We start from the raw sequence: 21,986 nt of genomic DNA, 5'->3' as shown, positions 1-21,986 counted from the left end.
GCCCCTCACAGTCCGTCACAGCCCCTCACAGCCCCGCACAGCCCTGCACAGCCCCTCACAGTCCCTCGCAGCCCCCTCACAGCCCCCTCACAGCCCTGCACAGCCCCCTCACAGCCCCCTCACAGTCCCTCACAGCCCCCTCACAGCCCCGCACAGCCCCTCACAGTCCCTCACAGCCCTGCAGAGCCCCCTCACAGCCCCTCACAGCCCCCTCACAGCCCCTCACAGTCCCTCACAGCCCTGCACAGCCCCCTCACAGCCCCTCACAGCCCCTCACAGTCCCTCGCAGCCCCCTCACAGCCCCTCACAGCCCCCTCACAGCCCCCTCACAGCCCCTCACAGTCCCTCACAGCCCCCTCACAGCCCCGCACAGCCCCTCACAGCCCCTCACAGCCCCTCACAGCCCTGCACAGCCCCCTCACAGCCCCTCACAGCCCCTCACAGTCCCTCACAGCCCTGCACAGCCCCCTCACAGCCCCTCACAGTCCCTCACAGCCCCCTCACAGCCCCGCACAGCCCCTCATAGTCCCTCACAGCCCCCTCACAGCCCCTCACAGCCCCTCACAGTCCCTCGCAGCCCCCTCACAGCCCCTCACAGCCCCCTCACAGCCCCCTCACAGCCCCCTCACAGTCCCTCACAGCCCCCTCACAGCCCCGCACAGCCCCTCACAGCCCCTCACAGCCCCTCACAGCCCTGCACAGCCCCCTCACAGTCCCTCACAGCCCTGCACAGCCCCCTCACAGCCCCTCACAGCCCCTCACAGCCCCCTCACAGCCCCTCACAGCCCCCTCACAGCCCCCTCACAGCCCCTCACAGCCTCCTCACAGCCCCTCACAGTCCTTCACAGCCCCCTCACAGCCCCGCACAGCCCCTCACAGCCTCTCGCAGCCCCCTCACAGCCCCTCACAGCCCCCTCACAGCCCCTCACAGCCCCTCACAGTCCCTCGCAGCCCCCTCACAGCCCCTCACAGCCCCCTCACAGCCCCTCACAGTCCCTCACAGCCCTGCACAGCCCCCTCACAGCCCCCTCACAGCCCCTCACAGCCCCCTCACAGCCCCTCACAGTCCCTCACAGCCCCGCACAGCCCCTCACAGCCCCTCACAGTCCCTCACAGCCCCCTCACAGCCCCTCACAGCCCCTCACAGCCCCTCACAGTCCCTCGCAGCCCCCTCACAGCCCCTCACAGCCCTGCACAGCCCCCTCACAGTCCCCGCACAGCCCGGCGCAGCCCCGGGGCCGCCGGCCCGGGGGAGCGGCCTCCGGAGCCGGCAGGGGGACCCCGCGCCTCAGCCCGCGGTGCTGCCGCTGCAGCCTCGGCTTTTAAGGAATAAAATTGATGTGGAATTCAAATGAAATTGATGTGGAACCCAAAGGGTCCCGGCGTGTCAGTTCAAGCCCTGCTCCCTGCCTCAGGGAGTCTGGGGAACGGCGGGGGGCTGCCAGGCCTGCTCGGGGTCTCTGAACGCTGCTGGTCAAGCATTCCAGGAGGGCAAAAGGAGGAGAAAGAAGAACTGAAGACCCGAGCGCAGTGGCCTCACTGGGGACCGTCTTCATAAGACATCCTACGTTTTCCCTCTGCAGTGTATGGCCACTGCAGGTGTTTGTGCTGGGCTTTAGAGTGGGCAGATACAATCAGCACCCCGAAATTCCTCCATGGATGAGTGTCTGGGATGTGACACCCTTGAATCCAGACTTCCACTCACTTTTTGGAAGTGAGAGGAAGCTTAGGAGTGGTAAAACTGATATGAGAAGATAAGTATGTGCCATGGTTCCCGACTCTGCGTTCTAGGATCAAACGGCTGCTTTGCATCACTTTAGGGGGAGCTGGGGTTTGATGTTTCAGTGTGTTACGCTGATCAAGCATTTTTGTGTTTTCACTGATAAAACCTTCTGTGTTCCTGTACTGAGTAGTTTTTACACACTTTCTGCTCTGGGTGCATACATAATATTGAGGGACTTTACCACTGACCCAATTAAAAAAACCAAAATGCCTTCCTAAAAGTCTAATTGAATTTCTATAAAGGCTTAGGTCTGCAAAATAGTTTTCACTTGTGAGCACTTCTAGCCTGCTTTCCTGTGATTTCAAAGATCTTAAGCAATAGCTTTGCCTTTTAAGTATAAGCTCTAACTCTGGTTGAACTAAAGCAGAATAAGGAATTAGATCTTACTGAGGGTTCATTATTTTAAATTATCTTTTCCAATGCAGCTGGACAAAGATGACTGGCCATGTGACCTGTTGTTATCTCTCAGCATAATTCTGCCAGTTTCAACCAATCCAATCAAACCTCAGCTGAGACCCTCTCCAAACAGTAATTGGACAGTGGATCTTGCACAGTATCCCAGGCATAAAAAGAAAAATCTCTGAAGAAAGATCTCAGAGTTTTAAGATCCTCTGTTTCTGGATGTCTGATCTACTAGGAAAAGCTTCTACCTCACAATATGCTCTGTTGCCATAGGCAACTTGAGAAATAGAAGCTGTGGCTACTGATAATTCTTTCAAGAAACTATCTAGTGATAAAGGAATAGGCTGCAGAGCATCTTCTTTTCTTTCCTTGGCTTTGTCTTGGCTTTTCTTTCCACTCAGAATCTCTTGCTAGGTGTCATAATTTGTTTTCCACCTCATATTTTGTTAAATAAGTCCCTTTCTATTCCACAGTACGGATGTATTATATGCTGGATCTTTCATATACATTCAAGAAACCTGATTGTTCTGACTCTTTCAACTCAACTTCTTTGTCTCCTTTCCATGCAGCAGCACATGCTGGGAGATGACAAGCTGAAAAGCAGATTTGCAGAAATAGACCTGGTGGTTCTGGTGGACACCAAGCTGAATATAAGTGACAAAGAAAGCTAATGGTATCCTGGGCTGGATTAGGAGGAGTGTTCTTCCCCCCACTCAGCACTGGTGAGGCCATGCTGTGGCACGTAGTGGGTGTACACTCTTTCATTTGCTTGCCATGTTGATGGAGTCATTAACTGACTGAAAGCTACCAAAGAAAGAAATGAAGTAGTGTGTCCAGTTCTGGGCTCCCCAGTACGAGTCACTTAGTAGGAACGATCTCTAACACCTTCCTTATTTAATCAGTCATTCCAAGTGTTGGAATACTGGACAGATTCATCAGGTCCTTTCTCCATTTTCATCATCACCTGCATAGGTTGAACTCCATAAACTCCACATTGTAAACATGCTTTCTAGAGAGTTAATCACCTTTTTCCACTTATTTTCCAATTCTAATATTTTAACTTTAAAAAAATAAGACTTATGTTTCTGGATACAGTAGAGCATTTAACAGTGCAAGGTAAGACCTCTGCTTTTGTGCCATTGTCCCATTTTCACACCTGTACAAGTTAAATCAAAAGCATGTTTCAGAAGAGGGCAGGCATTATACATGGTGCACGAGCTGTGCACGTAGGTATGGAACTGCAATCTGAGCTATTCTCGACTCATCTTTCCCTTTTTTTCCTAGGTCTATGTCCTTCTGAAATAACAAGCATTGCTTATGAGAAATGGGCGGCTGGCCATAATTTTTATGATTTTTGTGAGGTTTTTTTTGTTTAAAGAGATTAACAAAAGCAATGGACAAAAGATATGCAGGTCTCAGTATCAAGAACATACCAAGTGCAGGAAAATTTAATCTTGCATATCTGTCGTAAATTTCACGATTATGTGAGGAGGTTTGACAAGTCAATGTCTGTAGGAATACTCTGGATTTCTGGACTTCTGTGCAGAATCTCTCCTTGCTAGTGGCAAGCCTTCCCCAGCTTTCCTGGAGTCTGTGAAGCAGCTCTGCACTTGATGCATGTGCACTTCCTGTTGCAAGCCAGCCTGGTGTATCACTTATCTCCTTACACTTTCTCAGCACTCATCCATTTCCCCATCTTTCTCAACTTTCACCAGCTTTCCTGTCTAATTGTAGTTTTTCTCTTGAAAACCTTCTGGTAGTCCATCCTGAAATCAGAAAACATGTCTTGCTTAAATCCTTCCCTGTCCCAGCATTATGGTCCTTCTAGTGCAGAAGATGGAAAACCAGGGAGAGATCAGTTATGAATTATGACAGCTTGGTATTCCAGTGTAGAGAAGTATTTAATATATATACTTGTTTAATTTTGCTTTTTGCCTTCTGAGTTTGGAAAGGAGGACGAAAGAGGATTTGAAACCAACACATAGATGGATTTCTTTAATAGAATTACCGTATTTCTGTGGTTGAATGTAGCTGCCAGTAGCAAATAATTCACTTGAAAGAGGAAAAAGTCCCCTAAGGATATTTGCCATGGGATGCTTTATTAGTAACAATCCCCTCAAAAATAACTAGAATATTCTGGAAATGCAACACTCCACTGTTCCATCACTTGTTAACCATAGGGAAATATTCTTTGTTGCACTAGCACTGACTGGCATTAAGGAATTTTCAGTAAAACTGACTGACTTTCCTCCTCACTAATGATGTGTATGCTGGGAGCAAGTGTACACTCAGCAAGTTCAAAGATGATAAAAAACTTGGAGGGCTGGACTGCAGACAATTGCATGGCCATCCAGAGGGGTCTCAAGAGGCTGAAGAAATGAACAGGAGGAACCTTAAAAAAAAAAAAAAATCTAAGGAAATCCAAAGTCCTGCACCTTGGGAGGAATAGCCCCATGCACAGGTATAGGTTGGGGCAATCCATCGGGAAAGCAGCTGTGCGGAAAAGGACAGGGATGGCCTAGTGGACAAGCTGAAGATGAGGCAGCAGTGCGCCCTCGTGGCAAAGGCGGCCAACAGTGTCTGGGCTGCATCAGGGAAAGCGCTGCCTGCAGGACGAGGCACTTGGTCCTCCCCTCTAATCAGCACTGGTGAGGCACCACCTGGAGGCCTGTGTCCAGGTCTGGGCTTCCCAGTATGCGAAAGATGTGGACATACTGGAGAGAGTCCACTGAAGGACTACAAAGGTGATTAAAGGACTGGAGCACCTCTCATCTGAGCACAGGCAGAGTACACTGGGGCTGCTCAGTCTGGAGAAGAGAAGCCTCAGAGAGATCTCATGAGTGTGTATAAATGCCTGAAGGGAGGGTGCAAAAGAGACTGAGCCAGGCTCTTTTCCGTGGTGCCCAGTGACAGGCCCAAAGGCAACAGGCACAAACTGAAACCCAGGAGGTTCTCTCTGAACACCAGGAAATCCTTTTTAATGTGAAGGGTGTGTGAGCCCTGCACCATGTTGCCCAGATATGCCATGGAGTTTCCTTCCTTGGACATATTCACAAGCTGTCTGGACATGGACCTGGGCAACTTGCTCCAGGTGACCCTGCTCGAGTAGGAGGGTTGAGCTGGACCATCTCCCTAGATCCATTCCAATCTCAACTCTTTGGTGATTCAGTGCTGCTTAATCAGTGAGGAATCTATCACAACTCTAAGCCTGATAACAGAATTTTATGATAGGTCATTGGATACTACTTTGACACATCTTTGCCATTTCTTTGTTAACATTTGCTGAAATTCATAATGTTACACCTAAAAATAAAGGAATGGTGGTTTTGAGTGAAGCTGTTACATGCTGTGGCACGTAGTGGGTGTACACTCTTTCATTTGCTTGCCACGTTGATGGAGTCATTAACTGACTGAAAGCTGCCAAAGACAGAAATTAAGTGTGTGAGGAGATAGCCTGGAAATCTGAATGCATTTGTATGGAGGACAAAAATGCCAGAACATCAGCCATGGCTTTTCCTGTGCCTTGCTACTGTGCTCATTACACCTGCTAGTACAGAGGATTAATGTGTTTCAACACATAGAGACAAATTAAGATTTTCCCTGAAGCCCATCTGCTTTTTTCCCCTTAAATCTTTCCCTGCAGGAAGGAATTTGACTTGATTTAAGGGAAAGAATATAGGAGGTAGAGAAATTGAGCAGTTAATAGAAGGAGGTTGGCAGCCTGAAGTAGAGGGATGGCAAGGGAGAAAACAAACAACTTCACCAATTAGGAACAAATTAAGGATGGAAGGGACTTGTCAAAGGATAAACCTAATGCACCATGTTGCCTTTTCCACTAGTTACAGCTGCTGATGTACATATCATATGTATATATATACGAATGAACATATGAAACCTCCAGTTGTGCCATTGTGTCATTGCAGCAATACCTTTTTTATAAATTTGCTTCCAAGAAATAATTCTGGAAATGTTTCCTCCCTGAGAACACCAAATGTTGGTATTCGCTAACACAATGCTTTAATGGAAGGAGAATAAAAACAGCAACACAGAAAAAGACGTATGTTTTAATCCATCATTAAATAAGTTTGCTAGCAAGTATAAACTCTTACAAAAATTTAAAACATTTAACTTCTAATAACATTTGAATGATATTAATCTGAATGAAAATATTTTGAATGTTAGTGTACTAGCTTAATAAACTGACTCCCAAATAGTTTAGCTAACTCAAAGGGACATGCATTTCTCTCACACACTTGAAAACGGAGTAAAAATTGAGGTGAAACCTAGCAACTCACAACATCATTTAACTGAAAAGAATATTTGTACCCAGAAGAAACTGTAGAGAATTTATGTCCCTAGACTGCAACTCTGAGCTGAAATTTGTCTTGAGAATATGATGATAATGTCCCTGCTCTTTCTGAAAGTGTCAGATCTACAAACAAAATCAAGACCTCAGAAGAATTTTGTCTCAGTTCTGCTGCATTCTTCCTCCTGAAAGATGTCAGTGCTGTTGAAGAATATAAAGTGCAGAGATCATTCAAGATTGGAGAACTGACACATTTTGAGAGAAACAAAGGATCTTTTCTGAAAGATGAAGCTACTTCCTATGGCTGAACATACCAGAGTGTATGAACTGCTCTACCATCAAGATTTGAAGTAAAATTAAGAAAGGGAGAACATAGTCAACCAAAAAGGAACATGACTTATGTAATATGTTTTCATTATCTGCTTGGTCTAATTTTGTATGGTTAGATATAAACACATATGAATGATACCTCACGCTATCATTTTCCATCCCTGCATCCACCTGAACAAGTATTACAGCTCTCAGTCAGAATACAAAGGAACAAAGTGTGGAGGTACTAACTGTCAGGGCATATTAAGCTTAGATGGTATTTTAAAAAATTAAGATGAATACAAATTATGTTTAAAGCAAGTATTTTCTTTATATTATTTCTGGTTTCAAATGCCAAACAGGAATTGCACGACTTTTCCCAGAAGGTGGTGAAGTGCCCTGAGGTTCCTCTTTCTAATGTGAAGCTTTACAAAAAAGTTACTGGTACAAAGCCACAGTGGCTCTGCCAAAAGCATTTATAGCTCATGGTTAGGCAGGAGTTTTGAAACTCGATGACCTTTAAGGTCCCTACCAACCCAAGTCATTCTATGATTCCATGGTTCTATGATTCTATTATTCTATGGGTAATAGCCTACCTCAGGTCGTGTTTGCAGTGATGGTTATGATTCACAGATTGTGGCTTAATTCTTTCTGTTTCTGAGACAATCTGTAACCCATGCAGCTCTGCTTTCTCCATTGACTCTCGGGATTTTACATGGTCACAGTGCATAATAAAAGATACAACAAAAAGGTAGTCATGCAGACAGGCAGAGCATCATATTTACTACCATTCTGGACCAAAAATGAAAGCAGAGAACACTGGGAAGTAGGTTTCAGGCATCACACAAAAGGGTTGCATGTTGTTTTGTAGGGCATCTGGGGAGGATTCTTGTTCTGGCAGAACCTCTAAAAACATAGGACCTCATGCCTTGCTGTGTGCAGAGGTGGCTCCCAGTCAGCAGTCTGGCTGATGGCCTCAGTTTCAAGCTGGATAGCTTCTAGACTGCTAGACTGACACCTAAAATAGATGAATATGTGATTTACAGAAATGCGATAAATAGGAGCTGAAAAAGACTTGATAGTAAATATCCAGTTATTTTAGAATTTGAAAAAAAGAACAAGGTAGGGCTCAGGACCCTTGGCTATGTAGGGAAACAGGACTGACTGAGAAATGCATTTCCTTCTTGCTACAAGGAAGAATAGATTCTGATGTCAGCATGATTCAGTGCCGAATAAACCCTGAACTGCTGAGAACTAGTCTTGGAATAAAATAGAGAAATGAAATTCCAGGATCAAAATCTGTTCCCAGTACAAAATGATTCTTTCACCCCAGTGTGTGGGTAGCTTGTGGTGGAGCACTGTCTTGACTGTTCAACTCTGTGGTGACAGAGATCCTTCCATGCACTTCATGTAAGTTCATTTCATCCCTCCCCCAGCTCCACCTTCCTTTTAAGTAGTGATGGGCAAGAAGGATTAATGTAGTTCAATGATTTTAGGAGCCAAATCTACCCCAAACCTGGAAAAAAAGGATGAAAACACAGGAAAAGATGGTAAGCTGGTGCCATGGCAGTCTCACAGAGCACAAAAAAGAGGGAGAAGTGGATTCCAGGATGAGAAAGAAGAAAGATGCTTTGACTTCCTGCAGGATGGACTAAGTTGTTACAGGAACTAAATTGCCCTGGGAAGTTTAGCTTAAGTCCAACCTGAAACCTAACTTTCTGTCAGCAGCTGGAGAGTAGGTAAAGAGATGATTACAAAGGGTAAAGCCTGTGAGCTGAGGTATGGTAGAGCTGAATGACAAGTAGTAACTTACTCTGGTTGGTAGACAAGATATTTCTGTTCTTCTTTAATATCACAAAACCCAGAAGAAGTGCAGAAATGATCAGTACAACCACAGCTATAAGTGGGCCAAAGAAATTTATCTTTGCTTGCTCCATTTCTTTCTCATGTATCTCTGAATAAGAAAACAGAGAAGATACACACAGGAAAGATTTAGTTTGGTGACAATTACTTTAAACACTCTATCCCAAAGTTACATGAATTAGAAGTTTAGGTTAAGGCCCTCAGCGTCCTTTGCTTTTACAGTGCTTTAATAGTGTCAGTAAATCACTATCCACATTGTTTTATTTTCACTTCCAATAACTAGTGAAACTACCTGGTCTTAATGGTCACTTCAACAGCAGTTAAAGCCAAGCACTCTTTCTGAGGTTTGGGTAACATGTGAAGGATCAGCAATTTAATTCGTACAAGAGCCTACAAGGCAGCTACTGTGCTAATGCTGCTCTGTACTACCATGCAAGTTTGAAAAACCTGGAACATGTAACTACTTGGTATGTGTTGGAAATGATGGTCAAAGCCTAATGAAATGCTGTAAGGGATGTGAAAGTCGCAGGGAATTCAAAGGACTTCCCCTCTATTTCTGGTTTTTGTGTTTTTGAGGTTTTGGTTGGCAGGATTAGCAGCTGATGCAGCTTCAGTTATTGCCAAACAAAGCTTATGTTTATGTGGAGTTTCTGTTTTGTTACTCATTATCACTGCTTGTCAGGTATCTATTTTCATAAAGCCAGGGAGCAGAGAAGAATTGAAGAGGGAAGAGGAGGATACAGCATTATGGCTAATACAGCCATTTCAACACTCATGAGCAATGTGCAGAGCTGAACAAATATAAGAAGATTTCTGGATTGTATTTTAATAGTATTTAAAAGTCATAGAGTGCAAAGACATTAGAGGCAGTTTGCCATATCTGACATTGATAACTTAACCCTTTAGCTAAATTTGTATTAAGGAAACTGCACTGTGGAACTTTTTCAGAACAAGTGGCAAATTTCTTCTACATCTGCAGTAGTAAGGTGCATGCTTATACTACCCTGGTAGGCTTTCCTGCAATGCTACCATTCCCTCTTGGCTTCTTTTTCCTGTTAATTGAAGCACAGCTCTCCATCTTCAGCATTGTCTAAAAGAGACATGCGCAAGCCAAATTAACTTATGACCCAAGTGGGAATTGTCTTTATTTTGATGTTCTTATGCCATAGCTTACAAACAAAAACATGTCAAAAGAAGCTTTCCTGGTCCAGAAGATAAATAAAATACTGCTTTAGTTTAAAGAAAGGATCAGCCATGTGGAACCTTGAGATAATCCGGCAGTAAAGTCATAATGGAACTCATGTCCCCAGCTTCTTCTTGCAAGAGGTGTCTGAAAAAAGACACAGTCTCAGAGAATAAAAATCCCCAAATAGTCATTTTGGAATGTTCACTTCATTCTGCCAAACATTACGAAAACCACCAGGAAGGCTTCTAATACTAGTCCAAGTTTCATGGTCTTTATGCTTAAACTCAGCACAGTCTATTTGGAAGTTTGTGAATTAAATATGGTCCAAGGGACTCTTCTGTTTAGCATTTTGCCTCTTTCTATGGAATGATTAAGAATAGCGCCTCAAGCACTTTAAACCAGCAAAAGACCTCTTTTTTACTATCAGGGTAGTCAAACTCTGGAACAGTTTGCTGAGAGAGGTTGTGGAGTCTTTATCCTGGGAGGCGTTTAAAATTCAACTGCGCTACCTATTGACCCTACTTTGAGCAGAGTGATTGAGCTAGATCATCTCCAGATACATCTTCCAACCTCAACAGTTCTCTGATTCTGTGAAGGGACAACCTCTCCTAACAGCTGTCTCCTCCAGAGACTGGTTGCTGCCTGATCCAGACTCCTAGGTTGCTTTGTTGCTACAGCAGCATCTTCTGGGGAGGGCATCAGTAGGGCTGTGTTCTGCATTGTGTAGCAATTCCTTCTCTGTGCCCTCTCCTTGTTGTAAGGAGATTCCCCATGTGGAAAAGAGAGGAAGTTCAGTGGTGAACATGATGGAGAACATACAACCCTCGTAACCAACTTCTACTACTACCTTGAGTTTATTCTCTGCCTTGACCATGCTGCTGTCTGTGATCAGCTGTGCGGCAGTACATCCTGCTTCTACCCATGCAGAAATGGGAATGGGAGAATGGAGACTCACCTATGCCTAGTGGGACAGAGACAAGGCTTCCCAGCTTCTCCCTAAGGTGAAGCAAGCAGCTGATATTAGTGCGGCTCTTTGTAGGAACTGGGATATTCAGCTTGCTGGTAACGTTGTACAGCTTTGTCACAGCATCCTGTGAGACATCCATGTGAGCCGTAGTGCTGTGTGTTATGTTCTCGTGTGAAATCAGCCAAGTCATCTCCTTGGGCTCTGGATAACCTCCACTGGAAGAACAGGAAAGATTCAAGTATCCGTTGGGCTTTAGTTCCCTGGAGTGCAGTTCTTCTATCTCAGGTTGACTATAGTTGGCTGAAATAGACCAAAGACAAAGCATCATTAGCCAGCCACACCACAGTTGTGACAATCCCTGCCAGTTATTTAAGATTTACAGGCAGAAACAAATCTAAATAGTTTTCTTCAGGAAGACAATGGGCATTCCAAGAAGGGATTTTTATGGCATTTTTTTGGTGTATATGTAGACTTGCTGATTCTTGTCTTCAGGGTGTTTCAAGGATGCAAGTCTGACCAGCCAGACAACAGGCCTCTGTCTCTCCCACCTCTCTAGGACTCATTAATAATGAAACCTGGCCTGGTTACAGATAAGGGCTTAAGCAGAAGATGGGAAGGGACCATGGTGCTCCCTACCTTTGGCCTCCTGAATGGGTAAGGGGAAAACCACAAATTTCTAACTGTGAAATGTAAAGAAAGAAATCATCTGAGAGAATTCAGATGGGATAAATTCAAAGTGAAGTGCTGTCTTAAGTAGAAATATCCCTAAGTATTGTAAGTAAACATTTTGCAGCATATAATTCATCATCACTTTGTAGTAGGGTTCCCTTAGCTTAGCTTTTTTAATGGAAATGACTATAGCATAAGGTTTTTTTATTTTGTGTCACTTGGGTACTTACCACAATCAATGAAAAACACACCTGTTGCTTTAAAAAGCCAGGTTTTCCAGGCAAGAAATAGTAAAACAGGATTGGGAAGAACTATTTAAACATAAAATATGAATGACAAATGGCCGCTTTTAACCAATACTCTCTCTTAAATAATCTAGATATTCTCGACCAGGATTTGTTTGGTTAGAGGTTCATAGTAAAAATAGTTGACTATAATGGAAAAGGAGAAAGAGAGAATGTAGAAATAATAGTGACTACAAGTTGGCATACAGCAAGCTAAAAAAAAAAACCGCGACAACTTCCCAAAAAAATCAGAAACAAATCCCAAGAAATAGATTGAAGATTTAATTGAAAATGCTTCATTATTTTAGGGCCAATAGGACTAAAGCAAATATGGAGAAATATTGGAGAAGGGAAAAAGGGTTCTTAGAAAAATATGAGTCTTAAGAGGGTCTCACTCTTCTGCACACACACTCAGTGTGCTGGATCCAGGATCTAATCCTTGCCCTAGAGAATTCTTAATATGGATGAATGAAGAAACATGATGTTGCTTTTATTTTCTCTATCCTAGCACACAATGAATAAGGTTTAGCTTAGTCACTTAAATCCCCCCAAGAGAGTCCATGGATATGAATTCAAAATGGAAAAAGCCCCCCTTTTTTATACCCCAAAATTTAGTTAAGTTGTCCCTCTGGAAAGCTCAAGCTTCCTTTCTCCTCAAGGTCTGACTTGCTTAGCTGACTGCTGTCAGACTTCTGATCTGGAGTATTTATTCTCTCCTTGGTATTTTATAGGAATGGCAGGAATGTAATCCATGACTATGAAATTTGCCACAACATCCAAGTGATTTAAAGGCTTCAATTTTACTGACAGTGAGCAAGTGGAAATAGTGGCATATACCCTGCACTTCTCTTTTATAGCTTCTGGAACCTCAATTTACTGGAAAGTGATGTTGGCTGCATGCAGGGTGTGGGCTACATATATGAGTTTTGTGTTTGTTAACAGAAAAACACATTTCGGGAAGTCTTTTGTATATAAAACATCTTCCAAAAAAGCTTTGGTATTAGATTAAATACCTCAAGAGACAGAAGATCCATCAAGACTTTAATATTTTTCTCAATGGCTTAATCACTTTGCTTCTGTTCTATTTTCTTTAGTGACCATTTGCCTTACTTCCTTCCAGACACTGACTGTCACTGAATGAATTAATTAGCCTTCAAATTTTTTTTTTTTTTAATATCTAGTATTTTACATGTATTTCAGGTTCCCACATTCTGGAAACAAAACTCTTCTCATTATTCTGTGTTGTGAGGTAATCAGATTGTTGTTTTAATGTTTCTAGTTGGACTGTGTTTTTTCCAGCCTTCGGATAACTCTACTAGAACTTTTTCCACACTTTTCAGTTTTTCAACATCCCCTTTAAAATGAGCAACTGTAAGTCTCTCTTGTGACATCATTTCAGTGTCAACACTTTGAGTAGTGCATATTTTGAAACAGTTTCCCTAGTCTCAACTTCTTCCCTTATTGATCTATCTAGAGGAAGCACTGTAGACAAGCCACAACAGCAGATTTTCCAGTTAAGCTGCTTGTCCCCATGGTCCCTACCTTGCATTTTTAAGAGCCAAAGTTTTCCACTGTGAAACCTTTCCTTTTTTTCCGGAGAAGGATCTGAGTCCGTTGTTATTATATAAGTCATCGTGGCTGTATGAAATACATCTAAGCTACATATACAATCCTAGAATCTCTTGAGTTGGAAGGCACTGACAAAAATCATCAAGTCCAACCCCTGGCCCCGCACAGAACACCCCAAGAGTCACACCATGTGCCGCAGAGTGTTGTCCAAACCCTTCTTGAACTCTGTCAGGCTTGGTGCTGTGACCACTTCCCTGGGGAACCTGTCAGCACCTGACCACCCACCCCCTGGGTAAAGAACCTTTTCCTGATATCCAGCCTAAACCTCCCCTGACACAGCTTCATGCTATCTATATATTGTACTAATGTAATACATAAAAATAATATGTTTAAATTGTATTCAATGGTACTGCAGTGTTTCTGAATGGGCTCAGCCACCAAGTGATGTAGATAGCTTTGTGTGACAGCCCTGTCATTCCTGTACAGCACTCAGTCTTTCTTATGCCCATTTTAAGTGTGACATGCCAAACTACAAAAATCCCTCCATGTATGATATGAGATTCTAATTAAGAAGCAGCATGTAAGCACAGGTACATTTCAATATTTGTGTTTTTCATCTAATTATTTTGAAGGGTTGGGTTTTTCGGTTTTTTTTTGAATATAGTTTTATACTGTTCCTTCCTTTGGGAGTTTATTGAACACAGAGTAATTTGGAAGGAAGACACCAGCACATGGTTAAAATAGTCTTCCTAAGCTAAACCTTAAAAGGTGTAGGACACTTTTAGTCCTAAGTGTGAGACATCTGTAACATGTTGCTGAGATGTTGGCTAAGCTGATAACTGATTCAACTGTTTGAATTAACTGAGAGTTGATGCAACATATCTTCTTAAAATGGGGGCCTTCAGATTGAGTGCACATTATGAGTTTCTGAGTTCCAAAACTTCACTGAAAATGCTTTTCCAGTAGATCTTGGGAGAATCAAAATTAACAATCTAGGTTTTTTATCTGTGGATCAAGGAAACACTTGCTAGTAGTACAAAGCTAAATACGGTCAATTGTCCTGGTACTCTGTTTTTGGCTGCTGTCATGCTTGGCCTGTTCTCTTTTAAAGCAGTATGCTGAAGCCTGAAAACACCAGTGCAAGTTAGAAGCTGTTATTATTAATGACTAGCACTAGGACAGTGGAAGACAGAACACAGGCATATGGATAAAGGTTACTAACAGAATAGTTTAAAATAGAGAAACATTAGGATTATATATTAGGTATCACTAAAAAGATTAGAAAATGTGAAGAAAAGATTGGTGCTTCACTTCCATTTCCCTGTTAGAAGATTTACTGCCTTTTGCTCTGATTACAGAAAATTCTTTGATGCAAAACATCAGGTTGAATCTCATCAATGTATGTATGCATTTTTTCTTCAGAGATATTTTCTGCCTTCCTTTAACTGAACATACAAATTTCTGCTCCTCCATGTGAGCTGATATTTTCTTTATTTTCCCTGTGATTTATATGATCATAAAACAGCTGGGTGTTTGCAGAGATCTTGCTATGTTTCAATTCTAATTTGCCACCAATGTTGATAACTACTGCTACTTTTGATAGAAGGTAGCTTGTCAGATGCAAACAGACAAGCTTATTTTCCAGAGTCCTAAAAGCCATAAAACTTGCAGGAGGCAAGTCTCTTATCCATCTTTAGAAATTCTGCTCCAGAGCAAGTACATTTTCAGGGGCTTGGAGACAGGAGCCATCTTTCTGGACTGAACAAAATCACAGCGAACCCCACAGACCAAATGGCAATTGGAAGAGATTACTTACCAATGATGTGCAGTGAGCACTCAGATTTGTGTATGACCTCTGTTGATTGTTCAGTTACTTTTTGCATAATAATACACTGATAGCGTCCCTCGTCCTCAACTCCTGCATTGAACAACTGCAAGGTCCATTTGCCCATGTCCAACTTGGTGCGGTTTATATATTCAGGACTAAGGTTCTCATGCTTTTCTTGGCCATAATATACTTCGTGCACCACTTTATTAGTGTCTTTTTGCCAAAAAATTATTAAATTCTTTATGTCAATTTTCTGAGGGTTTGGAAAATAGCAGGATAGGTGTACGGTGTGATGGAGAAATGCCTTCACCGGATGCACACTGGCAGCAATACCTTAGACAGAGAGAGAGAAAGAGAAATTAAGATTTCCACCAGCTACAAAAGAACACCAAGTTGCACTCAGAGATCCAACACTTAACAACAGTGGAAATAAAACCACCAGTATTTTGACACAAATTCTCCCACTAGGTATGACAGGACACATAGTTGTTCAAACTGACTTAGTCTTGTGGAGTTCAGGTCATAAAACTGTTTCTTGTTTTTCTTCCTATATTTTACTTTCCTACTTAGAAGGCCTACCACACAGAGATCATGAGCATCTATATTTTAGAAGACTTATCTGCAGGCCAAAGATACAAACAATTCTTGTTTGCAGCATCCTGAGTGTAATGAGATTCTGCCACAAAAGAGATAGTTGTACAATTTCTGTTTAAAAAGTTGAGTTAATTCTCCTAAGAAAATAACACAGTATTAAAGTTTTGAAGAAACTGTACACACTGTGTGGTAAATGTGAGTGTCTAGGGAATGCAGGACCAGAAGGTCAGAAGCAGGTGAACACTTTCAGTGTCAATGAAGAATTAATCTAAAGTTAAATGACAAATTAAATGTCAGATTTAACTGTTCTGTAATTAATCTAGAATTTAATGACAGAGTAAATGTCAGATTTAACTGTTCTCTTGCTGATCTTGTTAGCAGAAATGGTCAATAAACACAATTATGCCTTCATGCAAAGAAAGGATGAACTGCACTACACGAGGGATGATTTTTCTCCTGCTTTCACCCATGCATGTGTCCATTATTATGAGTGGTGGTCTGGGAGGTCTGTCTTTTCTTGGAATAAGAAGTGCAGCCCTCTGTCCCAGAAGATACAAACATCTTTGCTGTGTTCAAAAGGAGAAGATTTACAGTCTCTCTCCTGGTGCAAAGTTTTGACTGTTCTTCCAGAGCACCAGACTGCAAAATGATCTCTGCGGGTGCCTCAAACTCCAGTTGTCCCATAACAAACTGCCAGTTTTCAGTTTAGTACTGCTCTTCTCTATAATACACACAGGTGATACACACACATTTTAAAGACAGATTTAAATTGAGAATTTAGGAGCATCATAAAATAAGTGCAATATAAAGATATAAAGTTGAAGAGAGAAAGTACTTACTATATATATTTTATAGAGTCCCTGCACACAATTTAAATACATGTCACACAGGCTGTATGACCTTGATTGTGCAATGGAAGTGATTAATTACTACTAATGAATGAGCTTCTTAGTAGAAGCTCATGAGAAAGTATCACATAGCTGGACACAAACAATCAAAACGGTTTTAACAATTAAAAATGTGCCTTTTACCTGGGAGGAGTATCATAGCACAAAGGAAGAACATGCAGACCTCCATGACACTGTAAGAAGGAGGAAAGAAAGAAATATGTTAGAGGTTGAAAACACTCCAGTACTCCCGAAGAAGTGGTAAAACAAGAAGTTTTAGCGAGAGAGAGTATTGCGAAAGTTAATCTCACCTTTTTCCATAGACTGGTGCAAGGACTTCTACGTGTTTCCCAGCCTTTAGCAACCACAACTAGCATGCCATGGCAGATCTCTGGTTTACAGAGAAGTTGATGTGGTGCAAAATTACTGCGAACTGTGTATGCCATGGGAGGAACACAGAGTCTCTGGGGTCCAAAGGGCAAGACAAGTACCCAAAACGCCTAGAGCAGAGGAAAGAGGAATGGGGAGCATGCTTGGCCTGGCAGTGTGGGGAAGAAGATGGAGAATTGAAAGTAGAGGGGGAGGAGAGTGTGACGCAGAAGGAGGAGGTGGGGGAGACGGCTCGGTGATGTCAGCTACCAGAAGCAATGAAGTGTGTGACCTTCAGTTTTGTGACAGGAACCTATCCTTAACAACAGCAAAGGATAAGGTAGAAAGTCCTTTATGATTTAAAGAGCAGAGGCTAAACAGCACATAGTTAGTGGTCAAGAAAAATATAGTTTCTCTTCAGAAAACAACAAAAAAACTCCTATGTCTTCTCATAAGCAAAACGCCTCTCTGGCTGCTTGGGTTCATGTGGTATAAGGGTCCATAGTCCTGGTAAGCAGCCAAACGTCATTCCTGTGCACCCTGAGAGCGGCACCTGCGTCTGACTGCTCTGCATTTACTGCTTTGCATTTAGCAGCACCTTTGTGGTTTTTGTGTGCCTTTTCCATATATTTAGGAGAAGCCTCTGTACCACCCTTGCCAAGGTCCTTTGCTCTCCTCCTTTAAACAGCTCCAAAGAAACCTCTTTTGTAGGAGCAGATGTTAGGCTCTCCAGCTCTCATACTTAAAACCAGTGAGATGCTGTCTGCTGTACTCACTGGTAGTACACTTTCCTGATGGATGGTTTCCCACTTTTTGTTATGTTTTATTTTAGGCTAGTACACTTGGGTCTTTACCTTTACCCCAGGTCTCTGGTCTCCTGTTTAATACAGAATTCCACTCAGTCCACTGACATGTTTTGTGAGTGTACTGTAATGTACAATAATATTTTTTCCAACTTCATCCTGCCTTCTCTTAGGAAAGGGGAGAAAGAAGTCCACGTGGCTTGGAGGATATAGATAATTTTCTTTTGATCCACCTGTCACAGCAGAAGAGCAGGAAGGGGAGGGAGGGCTCATGCAGAATCTGTTGTCATAGATGGAGGTCATTCTTTTTGTGCTGCAGCCACCCAACTGCATGGTAAACTTTTATCAAGGGGTTTTCCTCCCAGGCTGGGCCCCACTGAACTAAACCAGACAACTGACTGCCTAAGTGCCTGTGCCAAGCCACTGAAAACTACAGAAACTACTTTTCAGCAGTCATATTTCCATCCTATAAATAAGAATTTTGGCTTTCAGTCAAGTGAAAAATAAAGGATAGCTCTATTTTTTTGGATTCCATGCAGGTGTGTAAGAGGAGAAACTAAAGCAATTTAGCAACTACTGACATAAATGGAGAGAGTGTACTGCTATAGCTAGGCATGTTTTGCAATGACTGTCTCACAGAAGCAAAAACCAAAACCAGAACTTAAAATGAGAGTGAGAGAGAAAAAACCCAAGCAAGAATACCAAATAAAACTGCTTGCCTTTCTTTATGGTTTGGATTTGGAGCTGTGAGGACAGAAGTGTTCAAATTCTGACACGTTTTCCCGGCTGCCGTCTTCCAGGACAAGGCGTTTTGCTGGGGATGCTGGCATGAGGAAGGATCCCGTGAGTCTGCAGAGGGGTATACCCCCACCTTCCCTGCGGAGGGGAATTGCTTGTCACTGAGTGTGAGTGTGACAAGCTGCTTCTTTCATGCAAGCTGCTTTATAGAGAATTGCTGAATCATTAATTGGGCCGCTACAACTTCAGTGCTGCGAGCAGCTTTTCTTCCCCTTTTTTATAAAATGCCTTTAACCAGCAAATGCAAATCCTTGGAGCCAGTGTCCAGAAGACTGAAGAGAGGAAGGGGAATTACACAGTATCACTGTGCGCTACTTACACCATTCCTTTGGCATATTCAATACAGATTTTTTTGTTCAATTCTCTCTTATATCTGCAGGCCATTGAAATTCTTGGGTCCCAGAACTGACCAGCAGTCAAAGTGGGCTGGGTAAGGGAGGAAAGATAGACATTGTGGGTCTCTGTGTGGATGTGCAGTTTTGCTGTTCACAGGCTGAGTGTATCCATCTGTGGAAGTGGCACTTTTTCACAGTGCCAGTGATAACTGATGAGATGGGAGTGGTTTGAAGACCCAGGGCTTTAAAATTATCTCTGACATCCAGAATAATGTGAGGTCGGTCCATGGAGAGGTAAACATTTTCCCTTGCTAAATAAAGCTAGCATATATGGTGTATCCTTTTTCCTCTTTTGGAGCTTTTTCAGCCATTCCTGAAGGTGTCTCCATGACTCACAATTACAAATCAGGTGTGGATGTCAGAGATGAAAATGGAGCAGTATATTAATTGAAATTATGTCAGGACGCAGTCAGGAGTCCCACTCAATCCTTTATTTACTATCTCTGCAGTGCAATCACTGAAAGGAGAAGAAACCATATGAGGACATGCACTTTACAGGCCTGATTCATGACGGCTTTGGTTTGGCCCAAACCAGTCTGAGAAAACTCATGAGGCAGTTCCCACTTGGCTCAGTACAGGGGGATTCCTGCCCTGACTCATAAAATCATAGAATGTTAGGAGTTGGAAGGAACCTCAGAGATCATCTAGTCCCAGTGCCCCCTGACATGGGCAGGAACATCTCCCACTGGGCCGGGTTGTTCCAAGCCCATCCAATCTGGCTTTGAACACTGCCATGGTTGAGACAGACACAACTTCTCTGGGCAACATATTCCAGTGCCTCACCACCCTCACAGTAAAGAATTTCATCCTAATATCCAGCCTAAATTTCTCCCCTTGCAATTTGTACGCATTCCTTCTTTTCCTATCACAACAGTTCCTGATGAAGGATCCCTCTCTCTTTCCTGCAGCCCCCTTCAGATACCAGAAGGTTGCTATGGGAGGGGCTCCAGTCCTCTTACCAACTTAGTGGCCTTCCTCTGGACTTGCTCCTAGAGTTCCTTGTCCTTCTTATGTTGGGGGCACCAGAACTGTATGCAGCACTCCAGGTGGGGTTTCACAAGAGAAGAGGAGAGTAGAGGGGGAGAATCACCTCCTTCAGTCTGCTGGCCATGCTGCTTTAGATACAGCCCAGGGTAGGGTTGGCTTTCTGGACTGTGAGTGCACACTTCCTGCTCATGTTGAGTTTTTCATCAACCATCATGCCCAAGTCCTTCTCCACAGGGCTGCTCTTAATCACTTCTCTGCCCAACCTATTGGTGTCCCTGGGATTGCCACAACTCAGGTGTAGGACCTTGCCCTTTGCTTTGTTGAACTTCATGATGTTTGCACTGACCCACCTCTCAAGCGTGTCAAGATCCCTCTGGATGGCAAAAACTCTGACATCAATGTTTGGGAAAAAGAGGCAACTTCACTCCCTTTACTTTTGAGGGCAATTGCCAGAAAGCCCGGTGTGACTTATTTTGGGATTGGCTTTCTTGTCTCATGTTCCTCCCAATCCAGCATGTGAAAACAGCATGTAAAACCCCAATAGGCACAGCGAAGCATGAAGGTCTTGGAGGAAACAAGAGCTTTGTATCAGGTACGCTTGCCTGCGTTTTCATTTACTCTCTTTTTTGCTGTTTTCAGTTTTGGATATAGTCATTATCATTTGAAAGACACTGTCATATCTGTGCTCTTTGACTCCTAAGTTCCTTCATTACCCTTAAGTTCTTTCCAAAATATTCTTTTCTTGCATATTCTCACAGGTAATTAGCTTGTTTTCTTACAACAGGTACATGTATTCTATGGGAAGACTCTCCTGCCCCATGTTGAACTCAAAACAAAACTAAACACTGAACTAGTAAATTACTCTTTTTATTTTTCTAGCATGGGGAATTTTTCTGAAATTTCCACCCTATGCAACACCAAGCAGCTCCATGAGCAGTGCTGTGAGCCTCCTGGAGGCAGGACATCTGTGACAAAGACTTTCCACTGCTGACTTGGAAGCTATCTCAGGGGCTTGTAAATTAAATGATCCTAAAAATGCATTTACCAGCCTTCTCCCATGTTGTAAACACAGGTTGATTTGCACAAGTTTAATGGAAGGAAATCACACATTAAGAAAATTTCCTTTACATGGCAAGTTCAGAGGATTCTATGATGCCCTCCACCCTAATAGTAAGCCATACAACCGTATAAATATCCAACAAGGAACATATTTTAAAAACACACATTACTCAGGCAACTTGTGTCTCCTATGTGCTTCCCCAGTCAGAAAAGTGTCACTGTTTTAATTAATTGCAAAACTTTTTCTATTGTTCATTCTTTTATAACAATATTTTACTCCAAGTTACATTTAAAAATTCTGGGCTTCTGTTTAATTATTTTGTTATTACATGAAGAAAACCCAAGCCTCTGCCTTCCTAATTTTTTATTTCTCAATGCATTTTATATCCCTTCCCACTCTGCAACATCATTTTATTATATCTAAATCTTCAGGAGAACCATGACTTTCGCTATGATTCTGGGATCATTTTGCTCTAACATATAGAAACTCCTCTTTTAATAACAAGTAAAAAACACCAATTATTTAAATAATACCTTTGGTCCAGAGATCATGGAGCATTCCACTGCCTCTGCAAGCAGAATCCTTCATCCACAACTAGGGGCGAGTATCTCTGAAAGAGAGCACAGCAGCTGCCTAAAGATACAGAGTCCCACCGCACAAATCATAGGATACAAACGTGTTCTCCCTGCAAGTGAAACTGCGGGGGAAATTCAGAGGGGAAGAACGTCATCAAACCAGAATTAGATACTCGTTTGGATTAGCTGTGGTGTTTGAGTTCCACCTAAAGGACAGGTCAGGCTGACATATTTTTCCACACTTTAAGCCAGGCCTGGCCACAGAATTGGCAAGTTGGTTGAACCACTTCTGCATCACAGGCACCATAGGTGACGTCTGTCCTCCTTTCCCAGCCCTTGGACTTGCATCAAA

The 21,986-nt window shown here is 42.8% G+C and overlaps 1 protein-coding gene across 3 annotated transcripts; it reads right to left on the bottom strand.

Annotated features, from left to right (window-relative positions):
- Positions 1 to 7,558: 7,558 nt before the first annotated feature.
- Positions 7,559 to 21,703, bottom strand: CD86 (CD86 molecule). Of its 3 annotated transcripts, none has more exons than XM_048295886.1 (6): positions 21,593 to 21,703; positions 16,792 to 16,841; positions 15,155 to 15,499; positions 10,805 to 11,116; positions 8,614 to 8,754; positions 7,559 to 7,818 (listed from the first exon to the last, which is right to left on the bottom strand). In XM_048295886.1, the coding sequence occupies exons 2-6, from the start codon at positions 16,835 to 16,837 to the stop codon at positions 7,799 to 7,801; spliced, it is 864 nt and encodes a 287-aa protein (XP_048151843.1). In that variant the 5' UTR covers positions 16,838 to 16,841; positions 21,593 to 21,703; the 3' UTR covers positions 7,559 to 7,798. The 3 variants fall into 3 exon arrangements, with proteins under 3 accessions (XP_048151843.1, XP_048151841.1, XP_048151844.1); XM_048295884.1 differs by lacking the exon at positions 21,593 to 21,703 and adding an exon at positions 16,959 to 17,191; XM_048295887.1 differs by lacking the exons at positions 7,559 to 7,818; positions 8,614 to 8,754; positions 21,593 to 21,703 and adding exons at positions 9,599 to 9,993; positions 16,959 to 17,191.
- Between the last annotated feature and the right edge of the window lie 283 nt (positions 21,704 to 21,986).

Source organism: Corvus hawaiiensis, chromosome 2 (assembly GCF_020740725.1).
Source record: "Corvus hawaiiensis isolate bCorHaw1 chromosome 2, bCorHaw1.pri.cur, whole genome shotgun sequence".
Classification (NCBI taxonomy): domain Eukaryota; kingdom Metazoa; phylum Chordata; class Aves; order Passeriformes; family Corvidae; genus Corvus; species Corvus hawaiiensis.
The sequence above is the reverse complement of the archived record's forward strand: the minus strand, read 5'-3'. Positions and strand labels throughout refer to the sequence as shown.

Coding starts and splice junctions, on each gene's coding strand:
- CD86 (XM_048295886.1), bottom strand. CDS start 16,837: ATGGAGGTCTGCATGTTCTTCCTTTGTGCTATGATACTCCTCCCAG. Junction 15,500..16,791: donor TGCTATGATACTCCTCCCAG/GTAAAAGGCACA, acceptor TCTCTGTCTAAG/GTATTGCTGCCAGTGTGCAT. Junction 11,117..15,154: donor GTGCTCACTGCACATCATTG/GTAAGTAATCTC, acceptor GGTCTATTTCAG/CCAACTATAGTCAACCTGAG.